We start from the raw sequence: 13,502 nt of genomic DNA, 5'->3' as shown, positions 1-13,502 counted from the left end.
TGTTACATCATCTTTAATTTAATAGCATTAGAGCTGTTCCATTGCAGTCGCTTAGTACTGTAACCACGCGCTTTGCTGTAATAACCACTCGTTATAAATCTCCTAACTGTGATATTTTCAGAAATAGAAGTCGCGTTTTTTCATCTGAAACGTGCTGCGGTTTATATTCCAAAGCCACTCATATAATGCAGAAACACTCAAGCAAGCAAAACACGCGCAACGCGTGCAGGTATTTGTACTGATGCAGAATGAGAGGACAGTAGTACAGCCTAGCGCATTTCACACAGGCTGCTAGATTCACTTTCGCTAGAAAGTCGTGCATGCATAAGGTTGAAAATAAATGATGTTTATAGTGAATGCCCCTATAAATGGTCTTATTTTTACGATTTAGTTTTATTCCAAATGATGCGTGTGCTAAGTGAGTGAACATCAAAGATCACACAACAGAATTGCGCGCGCGCGCGCTCTCTCTCTCTGTCTCTCTCTCTCCCTACCATTAAGTAACATGTGCATTGTTTACTTACTTGTTTTTTACATATTTCCGACCGAACTACAAACTTTCCAGTGATGTCTGTGAGAAAGGTATATTCGCTCGACAAGCTCGCGCATCTGCGCCGCCGCGCGCTCAATCCACTCAGCGTGCTTTGTTTATCAGCTCGCGCACATCAGCTATACAGGCGTTAATACTGAATGTTTAACGTTATATTCATTGCATACATATACTTCGTAGACATCCTTAATCTCTAATAACTCCATTCTGCTGTCTGTTGTTCTGTTGTCGCAGCTGGCGCAAATCAGCTATACAGGCATTAATACTGAATGTTTTATATTCATTGCATACATATACTTCCTTAACTCCTTTCTGCTGTCTGTTGTTCTGTTGTTGGTGTTTTTTGTTTGAATATGGCGCTCATCACATGCTGTGTGGTATCGGCGTTTGGTATCGGGGCATTTTAACGAGTACGAGTACAAGTACAGGAGCTCAGTATCGGGCCCGATACCGATACCAGTATCGGTGCATCCCTAGTAGATATGACAAACACACTTTGGGGTACAGTGCAGTGTTTGGCATGTCCCAAAACTACAGAATGAACTTCCATCCACAAGACCGACAGTTTTCAGAAACTCCTGCAGGTGTCTGATGATCATACAAGGACTCAATATTAAATAGTTCTATACATACAGTGCTGCTTGAAAGTTTGTGAACCCTTTAGATTTTTTTTTTTATATTTCTGCATAAATATGACCCAAAACAATTAGATTTCACACAAATCCTGAAAGTAGACAAAGAGAATCCAATCAAACAAAGGAGACAAAAATATATACTTTGTCATTTATTTATTGAGAAAAATGATCTGGTGTTAAATATTTGTGAGTGGCAAAAGTATGTGTATCTTTGCTTTCAGTATCTGGTTTGACCCCTTTTGCAGCAATAATTGCAAGTAACGTTTCTTGTAACTGCTGATCAGTCCTGCACAACGGCTTGCAGGAATTTTAGCCCATTCCTCAGTACAGAACCACTTCAACTCTGTGATGTTGGTGGGTTTCCTCCTATGAAATGCTTGCTTCAGGTACTTCCACAAAATTTCAATTGGATTAAGGTCATCAAAACATTAACTTTGTTCTTCTTTAACCATTCTTTGGTAGAACAACTAGTGTAGTGGCTTTCTCCTTGCGACTCTGACATGTACACCATGGTTGTTCAGTGTTCTCCTGATGATGGACTCATAAACATTAACATTATCCAATGTGAGAAAGGCCTTAAGTTGCTTAGAAGTTAGCTTGCAGTCCTTTGAAACTTAGTGGACCTTTACACGTCTTGCTTTTAGAGTGTTCTTTGTTGGTGGAGCACTCCTGGGGAGGGTAACAGTGGTCTTGAATTTCCTCCATTTGTACACAATCTGTCTGTGGATTTGTGGAGTCCAAACTCTTTAGAGATGACAAACCTTTTCTAGCCTGACGAGCAACACCAACTCTTTTTCTGAGGTCCTCAGAGATCTCATTTGTTCGTGCCATGATACACTTCCACAAACATGATCAAACTATGATAGATCCCTGGCTTTGATTGCTGCGTTCTGCATGCTTTTAGTGGCCCTGCTGGTCCTTTTCATCGTTATGCGCTACAAGGCCAAGCGAGGTAGAGAGTCCTACAGCCCCCCTGCATCACCTGTCTGACCTGTGAACCAAATTCCCTTTTCAACTTTCTCTCTGTCACAGGTAAAAGAGAGATGGCTGCCGAACTATCAGTGTGAGTTGACTGGCTTATGTCTTAGTTGGTCTTGAGTTGAAGGCATTAGAGGGACAAGATGAGGTGGTTTTGTGTTATTACATAGTCACTAAACTCATCTGACCATGCCTGTACAAGTAATGTGGTCCCAAACAAACAAATCTGGTTTAAAAGGAATATCCATAGAAAACCAGGAAATTTAGGTAGTGGAGAATATTTAATAAGTATGTTTGATTTTTTATTTTTTTTTCTCACCATTCCTCAGAAAGCCTGCAAGTGCTAAATCAGATGACTCTTTAACCCTGAGTCTTACCCATGACACCCATTATAGCGACCACACAGGTAGTCTCTTTATATTTTTATTTTTGTTCATCCACAGTCATCATCCACTCCATTCATTCTTTCACTCTAGTTCACCAGTTCATGTTGTGGTCATTTATATTACCTGTTCAGACCCAAACTCTTGCAAGACTGACCATATATATATATATATATATATAGTCAGGGTTGGTCAGTCTTGCAAGAGTTTGGGTCTGAACAGGTAATATAAATGACCACAACATGAACTGGTGAACTAGAGTGAAAGAATGAATGGAGTGGATGATGACTGTGGATGAACAAAAATAAAAATATAAAGAGACTACCTGTGTGGTCGCTATAATGGGTGTCATGGGTAAGACTCAGGGTTAAAGAGTCATCTGATTTAGGGCTTGCAGGCTTTCTGAGGAATGATGAGAGAGAAAAAAATCAAATGTACTTATTAAATATTCTCCACTACCTAAATTTCCTGGTTTTCTATGAAAATTATTCCTTTTAAAACAGATTTGTCTGTTTGGGACCACATGACTTGGTAAGGCATGGTCAGATGAGTGTAGCGACTATTTAATAACACAAAACCACCTCATCTTGTTTCTCTAATGCCTTCAACTCTAGACCAACTTAAACATAAGCCAGTCGACTCACATTGATAGTTCGGCAGCCATCTCTCTTTTACCTGTGACAGAAAGAAAAGTTGAAAAGGGAATTTGGTTCACAGGTCAGACAGGTGATGCAGGGGGGCTGTAGGACTCTCTACCTCGCTTGGCCTTGTAGCGCATAACGATGAAAAGGACCAGCAGGGCCACTAAAAGCATGCAGAACGCAGCAATCAAAGCCTTTTTCCACTTTGCCAGGCTCACTATAGAGTGGACACATACAGAGAGAATGAGTAGATGACAAACAACATGGACTTTCTTTTTTTACCTTACAGATTTTAGATGTTAGATAAAATGTTGCATATTTGGTTTCTTTAAAAGAATAGGTCACCAAAAAGTAAAAATCGCTTTTTAAATATTTATGATTTTCTTTCTTCCATGGAACACAGGAGGGGTTTTGAACTGCAGAATGTCCTTGCTGCTTTTTTCCAATATAATGAAACTGAAAGGTGATCACGGCTGTCAAACAATACTTTCATTGAATAACGATTTAAATGTCAATGTGTTCCTCACATAAACATACTGCATGGCTTCAAAAAATAACCATGACACATACTTTAGGTAAAGGTGGTTAAACAGCAGTGGCAGTGTCACTTTACAGGTAAGAAAAAAAGGCACATAGAGCATGTTATTCTATATGCACAGGCTCAAGAACAAAGTAAACTAAGTAAAAAATTCAAGATGGGTGCGATTTAACTCTTCACTCTCTGCAAAAAGTTTGAAATGAACGTCTGAAAGAGTGAACAAATGTAATGCAATCTCTCATAAAAACAGCACATGCAATAATCATAAAAGTTCAGAAAAATGTTGTTTCATAAAATTGACTATAGATTTGATGCTAAAGAAAGATAAAGCTCACCTTCGACTGTGACTGTGTCACTCTTTATCAAAGCATCTGCCTGGTTATTTGCCTCACAATAATAATTTCCACTGTGTTGTCTCTTTACTGCACTCAGATCATATGAGGATGAATTACTTTGAACTGTGGTGCTGTAGATTTTTGTGCCACTGCCTCCATAAAAACTAAAACTGATAGGTGGAGAGCCTTTGGGAATGTTACATATCAGGGTAACATCACTGCCCTCTTCAATGTTTCCTGGAACTGGAATGACTGTCAGTAAGGGCTTCCCTACTGGAACTAAAAACAAGAGAACAGTAAACTCAATGAAGTAAACAGATTTTACGAAATGACATAACATTATAAATCAGTGGTTCTCAACCAGGGGGCCAGGACTAACTAATAAACTGTTACAAACATATAAAAATAGTCGAAACCTAATCAGGGGGGCTCTGAGTCAAAAAGGTTGAGAACCACAGCATTTAAATCATATAAATGAAATGACATTCTAGTATAATCCACTGGACCCAAACTTTTCTTCTAAAATCCTGTTCAAACAATTGAAATATTTAACATTGAAAAGTAATTCTATATTACATATAAATAACACAATCAGTTACATTTGAATATGCACATGCAGAACTCAACAAAAAGTTTTATATATTTCTGCAGAATTGGAATACCCATAATTTATAAAGCTCTTTCTTTAATCATTGGCTAATTTTATATTCAAAATGTAAACAAATCAACTCTAAAATCCTCAACAAATTCATAGATTCTATCTGTCCCTGGTCATTTGTACATTACTGACTTTTTAGACCTCAGATATCTTTATGATGACCTCACCTATTACAGTCACATGTAGCCTTTCACTCATCTTGCTTGAGACTTGGCCATTATTCTCTGCTTCACACATATAACTGCTGATGTCCGAAGCAGTTGATATCATGGCTAAGAAACTAGCCTTCTCATGAAGGTCAGACACCTCAGTCCTGTTCAGGGTAATGTTGTTTCTCTTTAGTGAGTAGACAATTGGCAGACTTCCATTGTCAGAGTGGCAATGAATCCAAAATGACTCATTCATGATAACAGGACCATCAACTGAGATCTCAGGCTTTGAAACGAGAACTTAAGAGAAACAATGGTTAATTAACAAAAAAAGTGTTGTCTCTTTTATATTGATCATATTTTTTGTTTTTCTAGACAAAGTGGATGAGCAGGCACTGCCTACCTTTTGCTTCAAACAGCACCCTCTCGCTCTTTTTGATAATCCCTTTGGCTTCAGCAACACATATATATTTCCCATTGGACGCTTTGCCTGCAGTGCCACTGTATATGCTACCATTTATTACAGGTGTTTTGTCTTGCAATATTGAGTATCTTATATCATCCTTTCGAATCCTCTCTGAGGCAAAGCTGCTGATTTGACAGCTGATGGTGAAGTGTTCTCCCTCAAAAACCTCAGTTGGGTGAATGCTCAGGAAAGGCATGGAGAAAAGCTCTGAGGCAAAAATATACAAACAGTTATCAACGTATAATTTATTTAAAAGTGTTTGGGTAGACAAGACCAGACTGTGCTTAATGCTCACTGCCTTTCAGTATGAAAGCAAAAAAAGGTCTAAAATACATTTTCTAAGGTGTGACCGCAGCAAAGGATTTTCACACAAAAACGTTTCAGCATCTGAAGACTTGTAATATAACATAAAATTCACATTGACCAATTTCTATAGCTGTTTTATTAAGCTATTTTTGTCCTTTCTGCATACTGATGGCCCATGGTCATGAAGTTAATCTTATTTTAAGGTGAAATTTCACAAAGAATACATTAGGAAATATTGATAAGCATTCATTGTCTCTCACCTTTTACAGTGATGTTCATAGCGGAGGTTTTAGAAACACCACCAAGCCTTGAGATGCACTCATATTCCCCAGAGTCATTAGCCTTAGCAGACATTTTGTAATCTGTCTGTGTCATGTTCAAACTGAGCATGGTATGTCCATGGATGAGATTGATTTTGAGATCAGAATTTCTTTGGTAAGTTGTATCAACACTGCAACTGAAGGTTATGAGATCTCCTTCAATGACATATGTTGATGGATTGACTTTAATATTGGGATTGATCTCCAGCTCTGAATTGGAAAGGAATGTGGACATGTTTACACTTCCTGGATGAACAAATACATTTATTATACAGTATACTATGAAAAAAATATATTGACGTACCTTGAATGTCAAGACTGATCACATTACTCTCATTAGAGCGTTCTATTGTGCTATGCAATTTAATAGAATAGTAGCAAAATATATTCACAGTTCCTTTAGTAAGGGCTAGCTGCCGCTCAACTCGGTGACTGACTGTGCTCTCCGTGTAGATTTCCTCAAATCCATCACTAAAGATAAATGTCAAAGAACCTATTTCTCCCTCTGCTGTACAGACAGCAGTAACATCATCTCCCTCTCTCAGTTTCAGTTTATCCACTGTTAGGACTGGTGTCTGAAGACCTGCAGAAACATCAGCAGATATTAGAATTCTGAGAGCAATTCTTCAACACATTGAACTGATGTGTTCCTCTACCTTTCACTGTCAGGTCTTTGACACTGCTCTCCTTCTTTTGCTCCTCAATGACAACAGCACATTTATATTTCCCAGAGTGGGCCATTCTGGCATCTGGTATAGAGTAGAGGTGGTTCGTAGAACTGGTCTGGTCAGTATTTAATGGCTGAAAATCTTTGTAGAAGTTGTATTTATAGTTGGGGTGAGACCCCAGCCTGTGGCTCACTTCTGCCTGACATATCAATGACACATTTGTACCTCTTTCAACTTCGTTTCTCGGATGGATAATGAGTTGCACACTTTTTATGACAGACTCTGTGGAGAAATAAAGCAATTTTACCACTTAGATGGTGGTGGGTGTTTCAAGGAATGAGATTCTGCATCACAGAAATTAATTCCACTCAAACTGCTACTGGTTACAGTTTACACTGCAGCAGAAGACTGATTCAACTAAACTGTGGTGGTGTAAAATATACTCAGATTTACTTCAATTAACTACTGAAGCCCTGAACTATCTTATGAGCATACTATTACATATTATATTTATTATTACCATACATATTATTATTATTATTATTATGAGCATACTGATCTTAGCCCCTTAGTGGTTCATTTAGCATTGCATTTGATATTCTTACAACAGTCCTATTAGCCTTATTATCTGCCCCCCTTATTGGTGCCCTATGGTGTACATAAACATTGGGGCGGATAGGAAAATAGTTAAACATATTTAGAAGCTTCCATCTCTGGGGATGAGAGTTATTTTAGAAACGTCTGTCTGCACGCATTCACACGCACACATGGCAGAAACCAACACATAATTTCATAATTTTGCAATAATATGTATGTAATACTTATGTATGTAAGGTTCCATGCAGTTGCAGTTTCAATGTCACATTAACAACGAAACTACATAAAATATTTGGGTAGTTCACAAATGGACATGTAGAGTCAACATATAGATTAAACTTACAGACTTAACTTTTCTTTTCTAGCTCATTGTAATGGTCCAGCGGTGTGACAAATTAATGAATTTTTATGTTAATATTCCATATAAGCAAGCAAGTAAAGTAGCAGGTAAGTATGTAAAGTTCCAACTAATTAGTATTAGTGATGAAAATCTTTATTTGTAATAAACAGACCACACCGCAGGGCTGAATAAATGAACAGTTCCAAAAAGCTGTCAAAGTTAATAATTGGTTAATAATAAAGTGAGCTAAAACGTATTACAGTACACATAGCTCTACCAGTTATAATGATATGCAGATTATCAGATTTTGATTCAAGCTTATAATGTTTGGCTATCGAATTCTAAGAGCATCATGCCGAAAGCGAATGACGAATTACATCACACGGCTTACTTAAGTCCTCATGTCTCTACCACTTCCCACTACTTTCCAGAACCAGGGCATGTGACAATACACATAAACATGTTTTCAAAAACAAACAGTACAAAGTCACAATATTTTTTAGTCCAAATTATAAGGATTTCTATTATTAATAAATGTGAGGTTCCAAAATCCCTATTACGATTTAATTTAACAAACCAAAATCAACCACTTCACACAGTAAAATTGTACAGATTCCACTGATAAATGACAATGATTATGACATTTTGAAACTGAATAACTTAATACAAGGCTGAGAACTGAGTGATTTACAGACCTGCGCAGGCTTCCTCTGCTGATGGTGTTATATGTTGTCAAACACAGTTAGACCAAAAAAAAAAGAAAAAAAGACAAAAATCAAGTTTATATCCAAACCAACCTTAACATCCACTTGAAACAGTACTAGAAATAAAAGTGTCCTTACAGGTGAAGAGGAAGAGGAGGAGGTGGCACAAGGTGCCCATCTTTAGAGAGGGCTGAATCTTCACCCACATGGCTGAGCACTTCTAACTAGTGTGTACGTATGTTTTGCTGTAGGACAAAGTGAAGTGAAGATCGAGGGAGGAGTTGTGTATGAAGGGCTTTACCTCTGCCTAGTTATCACTTCACACAGTCTCTGTTCTCTTAATTTCACAGGAAGTGAGTGTTGCTTCCTGGGGAAATGAGGCCCAGTGTTGGAATGTTCACTCTGGCTGGATTTGCGTCTCTCTGACGAAGCAGGAGGATGGTTCAGTGGACAGGAGGTGGAGGTGAACCTGTGTCATTACTCTTCAGGTAAAAGCCTTCTATTTCCAGTTGTAAACCAGCAGAGAACAACAGAGAAATGCTTAAAAAAAACTAAACTAAACTAAAACCCTAAACTAAACTGCTCACTGATTACTACTTCTGTAACAGTGATTCTATGTCTTTGAAAACAAGCAGAAGCCAAGTTCTCACATGGACGTGCATTGTTCCTGAAAACAAATGTTTTTCAAGAATATATATAGTAATAATAGCACTTAGCATAAAAAAAACATGACATGTTGACCTAAGACAACATTAGGAGGACCTGGGAAAAATTATGACAGAAACAAACGGACAAATAAACAAAGTGACAAATACTGCAAATTGTACATTTACATATCTGGTTTATTTGAATGCTTGCTATTCGTCTTTTAAACCATGGTGAAAAAGCAGTCTACAGCCACAGAAAAACACCCGATTGTTTCAATTCATTTAACTAATTTATCTTTTCTTTAAAATGTTAAAACCCAAAAGAGGATTAGTAGAGCAGTGATTTCCAATCTGATGAAGGCAGAGTACATCCCCCACTCCCTGACAAGGAGCTGAAAATGTAATCTCATACTGGCACAATTCATGAACAAATCCACTGGTAAGTGCTAAACCAAATTCTCCTTTAGATGAAAACAAATGTCCAAAGGGGGCAGAAAATCAAAAAAGAGACTGAGAGTCCTAAGGAAAGGTGACGGACAAATAAAGGTGCTTTCTCTTTCCCTTCAGTGATTAATGCAACAACAGCAAGAGAATGGCAGCCATACCAAGAAATGCAAGCCAAAAATACAAACAAAGAAAAAAAGAAGGACAGTAAATGAAGAGATTAAAAGATGAAAAAATTTTTTTTTAACTTATCTGGTTAAAAATAAAATACAGATATTACATAAACCATTAACAACATAACATTAACATTATCAGTGACACATCAGAAAAGCAGGGCACTAAAGTTGATGGAAAACTACACACAATGACGTTTTACCTTCATCATCTCATAATACAGAACAGTAGACTCAGGACTAGGGTCAATTCAACTAATCCCGGAGGTGAGCTTCAAAACATACTCTAATTCATTTTTTCTTCCATTCATCTATTTGATTTTATGCCATGAATTAAAAGTGTAATTTGATTGTGACATGATTGTCCCAGAGGTAACTGTCTATGAGCTGGGTACATATTTCTCAATATCTGATCCGGGCCTGTTTCCATCAGTCACCTCATAATAAAAGTTCCCATTTGCTTGCAGAAATTTTTACTAGGATGTGAAAGGAAAAAGGAAAAAGCAAACAAGCAAGCAAGCAAACATTTTAATATAGTCATCATGTGTGGGTTCAGCAGCCTTCTTTAGACATTCATTGTGGTTGTTGCATATTTACAGGAAGTCATTTACATCCAAGGGGGGCAAGCAGGGGTCAAAGGTGAGCGGTCATGATGTTATCTGAGTCTCTTCTCTGCTGAGTAGATGGACATGTAGTAGTCATTACTGCCCACGGCAAGATGAGGCTGATAAAGTAAAATAAAGAAAAATATAGTTTTTAATTTTCTAATACAAATGTTATAAAAGGTGTACAAAGTAATTTTTTGTTTTGTTGGCCAATACCACAGTGGCCTTACTGACATCTGTTAATGTGGATGTATGTAAAAGCAAAAATAGTTTACATTGGTTCCATTGTATAGATATAATAAAGGGAGGCATTACTGAGTTAAGGTAGTATTTGGCTGGTCTTCCACCATTCCTTTAGCCATAGGTTTTGGAATCAAAATTTCAACATGTCAACTGGGAGAAAAAGTGTCCTTTTTATAAGTAGTCTCTGGAGGTCCAATTTATTCTAGTGATTTGGTTAGTTCGGATGGGTCATGTAATTCTAATGGTTCTAAAATAATTCACAGATTAATTGTAGCTTCTAAGAGAAATTTTTTTAGTATTAGTAAAATATTTACTTACATGCTGCTATTCATCACTACCATCAAGTTATAAATTCAAATATGTTTAATTATTGTAAATTTATTTGTTCAAGTTTTATGCCGTTATGCAAATTTTTGTTTTAGCATCATACTGCTAAAATAGTAAGTTATATCATTCGATATATTTAAAAATATTGCCCCTTACAGTAGCTTCAATGTGGATAGCTACTTTTAGTTTAACTACTTTAATTTATGCGTAACTTGTAGCTTGACAACTTGCAGTTTCAAATGAGCTTTCCCAACACTGCAGCTCATAGTAATAAAGACTGTCTTCATTGCGAAATCTGTCTTACCCAGTAAGGGTGGAAGGCCAGGCAGCTGATGGCTCCAATTCTCTGCCCCATGAAACCATCATAGTATTTAATGTTGCTGATCACATCCCCATTGGAGTTATACACAGCTATAAACTGATTCATAGAGCCACTTGAGAGAGAAAGTGAGAGAACGAGAGAAAAATGGTTTAAAAAGAGGCATGAGTTACAAGCATATCAGGACTAGGGTGACCACCTTGTTATTGCTCTGTCACAAGTGAGCAGATGTGATTCTGCGGAACAATGCGGGACATGTGGGAGAGCAATAACTTATTATTATTAGACTATGTAAACATGTTATTTGTGACTGACTCTGTGCACTGGCACTCAATTTGCTCAGGTACGAGTGATAGCACGTGGCCTATTCAGTCTACCAAATATAATAAACTGAATATAATTATTGTAGAATTAAAATATATATATATTTTTGAAGCTGCTTTGAAACGATATGCATTGTGAAAAGCGTTATGCGTTGTGCAAGTGCACCTTAAACTCAACCAGAATGTGTCTTGAGAAGTGTGTATCTCTACTTTATAATGCGTGTGTCAGTTCAGTGAAAGTTCAGTGAAGTACATGTGGACCTTAATGCCAGGTGTATAGAGGGTCATTGATGCAAGGAAGCATTTGTCTTCTGCGTTGTTTTCTAAACAGCAACATTTTGCACAATAGAACTAATTGTATAAATTATGTATAAAGGTGCAGGTGCATCTCTCACCAAGCGAACAAGTTTGCCTGTGGATGGATGTCCAGAGCCGTCAGTCCTTTCACTGTCTGCAAGATGTTAATTGATTCTGGTGTCCGTGGGTCAAAGAACCGCACATCTCCATTAACACTACAAGAGAGGAGAACTAACTTGTGAGCTAAATACAAGAAGGGCATGAGGTATATTCTTTAAATGAAATAAGAGAAATTATGTCAGAGAGAAAAGCAGTTACCTGACACTGATAATGTGTCCCTCAGGCTCCTTCTGCAGATGTGCCTTCACCACCCAAGCACCGTGTTCCCTATAAGTCATCACACGACTGTAGAAAGAGATAGTTGATTAGTATAAGCAGTTACAGTCCCCAAAATTTAGGCAGCATTGTTAAACACTGACCACTAGAGGGAGCTGCAGGAACGCACTGCACCAAAACACAGAATAACAACGATCTCTCTAGTAACAGCATAGTGGATAAATAACTAATTCTTTAGAAGGGTGTTTCTTCCACTACTGCCATTTTTGGCACTGTGGACTTTCAAAAGATCACTCAAAAGTCTGGGTTAATAAGAGTTATTTATTGATTGATTGATTGACTGGTTGGTTGGTTGATTGATTGATTGATTGATGGAAGAAATTAATTATTTTATTCAGCATGGATGCATTAAAGGGACAGTCCACCCCCCACCAAAAAAATAATAATAATACATTTTGAAAAATCTTTTACTACATTCTCAAATCTTTTATTGTCATTCCAAACATACATGCATTTATTTTTTACATTTTGAAGAATGTTGATAACCACACAGTTTCAGTTCCTGTCAAGTTATTTTTGTTCATACATGTAAATACAGTAAACAGGAACTAAAAGTGGTTCCTATTCCAACATTCTTCAAAACATCATCTTTTGTGATCCACAGATGAAAGAAAATCATACAGGTCATACTGGAATGACACGTGGGTAAGTAATTAATGACAGAATTTTCAAATAAATGCTGATCTTTTAAGCTTTCTGCTCATCAAATAATCCTTAAAAAAGTACAAAGTTTTCACAAAAACATTAAGCAACACAAATGTTTTTGACATTGATAATAATAAGAAATGTTTCTTGAGGAGCACATCAGCATATTAAAATGACTTCTGAAGAATCATGCGATCAGCTTTGGCATTACAGGAATACATTACATTTTAAAATCTTAAAATAAAAAATATTACTATTTTTAAACAAATAAATGCAGCCTTGATGAAGAGATATTTCAAAAACGTTTAAACATCTTACTGACCCAAAAATGTTGAATGGTAGTTTAAATAAATTCCTTCAGAAGAAACTTTTCACACTCTATTTAATTTGTCTACTAACAATGTTCAACAGAGTATTTAAAAGAATCACAGGGGAATTTGTTGGAATTTTGACTTTTCATTTCCATCATAGTATAATTTACATAGCATCTTAAATTTCATATTGTCTTTAAATACATTTTGTGATGGAAATAACTTTTCAATGTATCCTAATTGCATACAATTACAGTATGACTGGAAATAATGCATAACAAATGTATTGTTCACAACTGATATTTACTTTGATTTCTCTTCATTTTCTTCAAACATCATGATATATTTTAAGCATGCTCTTTACTGACGCTGTCTCTTTGGTAACCAAGAACACCAGATTCTGAGGGGTTGGGGGAGAAATAGTGGCAAAATGGTGGAAATTATATATATATATACACACACACATATATATAAACTGTATATATATATATATATATATATACA

General features: G+C 36.7%; 2 protein-coding genes across 4 annotated transcripts in view; both read right to left on the bottom strand.

The window, feature by feature from the left end:
* Positions 1-8,540, bottom strand: part of LOC107728017 (platelet endothelial cell adhesion molecule-like) — a 13,766-nt gene extending 5,226 nt beyond the window's left edge. For 2 of the 3 annotated variants that reach the window (XM_016538067.1, XM_016538068.1), the window contains exons 1-11: positions 8,407-8,540; positions 8,260-8,277; positions 6,616-6,909; positions 6,264-6,542; positions 5,900-6,169; positions 5,271-5,540; positions 4,886-5,167; positions 4,061-4,339; positions 3,303-3,404; positions 3,191-3,221; positions 2,872-2,948 (exon numbers count right to left, since the gene is read on the bottom strand). In XM_016538067.1, coding sequence (XP_016393553.1) covers positions 2,872-2,948; positions 3,191-3,221; positions 3,303-3,404; positions 4,061-4,339; positions 4,886-5,167; positions 5,271-5,540; positions 5,900-6,169; positions 6,264-6,542; positions 6,616-6,909; positions 8,260-8,277; positions 8,407-8,476 — 1,972 coding nt within the window. In that variant the 5' untranslated portion in view covers positions 8,477-8,540. Of the gene's footprint in view, positions 1-2,871; positions 2,949-3,190; positions 3,405-4,060; positions 4,340-4,885; positions 5,168-5,270; positions 5,541-5,899; positions 6,170-6,263; positions 6,543-6,615; positions 6,910-8,259; positions 8,278-8,406 lie in introns of those variants that run through there. The other variant, XM_016538069.1, reaches the window with a different exon arrangement.
* A 1,527-nt stretch (positions 8,541-10,067) lies between these two features.
* LOC107728013 (regulatory-associated protein of mTOR-like) overlaps positions 10,068-13,502 on the bottom strand; it is a 319,255-nt gene continuing 315,820 nt past the window's right edge. The window contains exons 28-31 of the mRNA XM_016538066.1: positions 11,965-12,051; positions 11,745-11,861; positions 11,012-11,141; positions 10,068-10,256 (exon numbers count right to left, since the gene is read on the bottom strand). Of these exons, the coding sequence (XP_016393552.1) occupies positions 10,188-10,256; positions 11,012-11,141; positions 11,745-11,861; positions 11,965-12,051 (403 nt within the window). The 3' untranslated portion in view covers positions 10,068-10,187. The remainder of the gene's footprint in view (positions 10,257-11,011; positions 11,142-11,744; positions 11,862-11,964; positions 12,052-13,502) is intronic.

The sequence above is a fragment of the Sinocyclocheilus rhinocerous genome, unplaced genomic scaffold (genome assembly GCF_001515625.1).
Source record: "Sinocyclocheilus rhinocerous isolate Xijiao unplaced genomic scaffold, SAMN03320098_v1.1 scaffold998, whole genome shotgun sequence".
Taxonomy (NCBI): domain Eukaryota; kingdom Metazoa; phylum Chordata; class Actinopteri; order Cypriniformes; family Cyprinidae; genus Sinocyclocheilus; species Sinocyclocheilus rhinocerous.
Note: the sequence above shows the minus strand (reverse complement) of the source record. Positions and strands in the feature narration are given on the sequence as shown.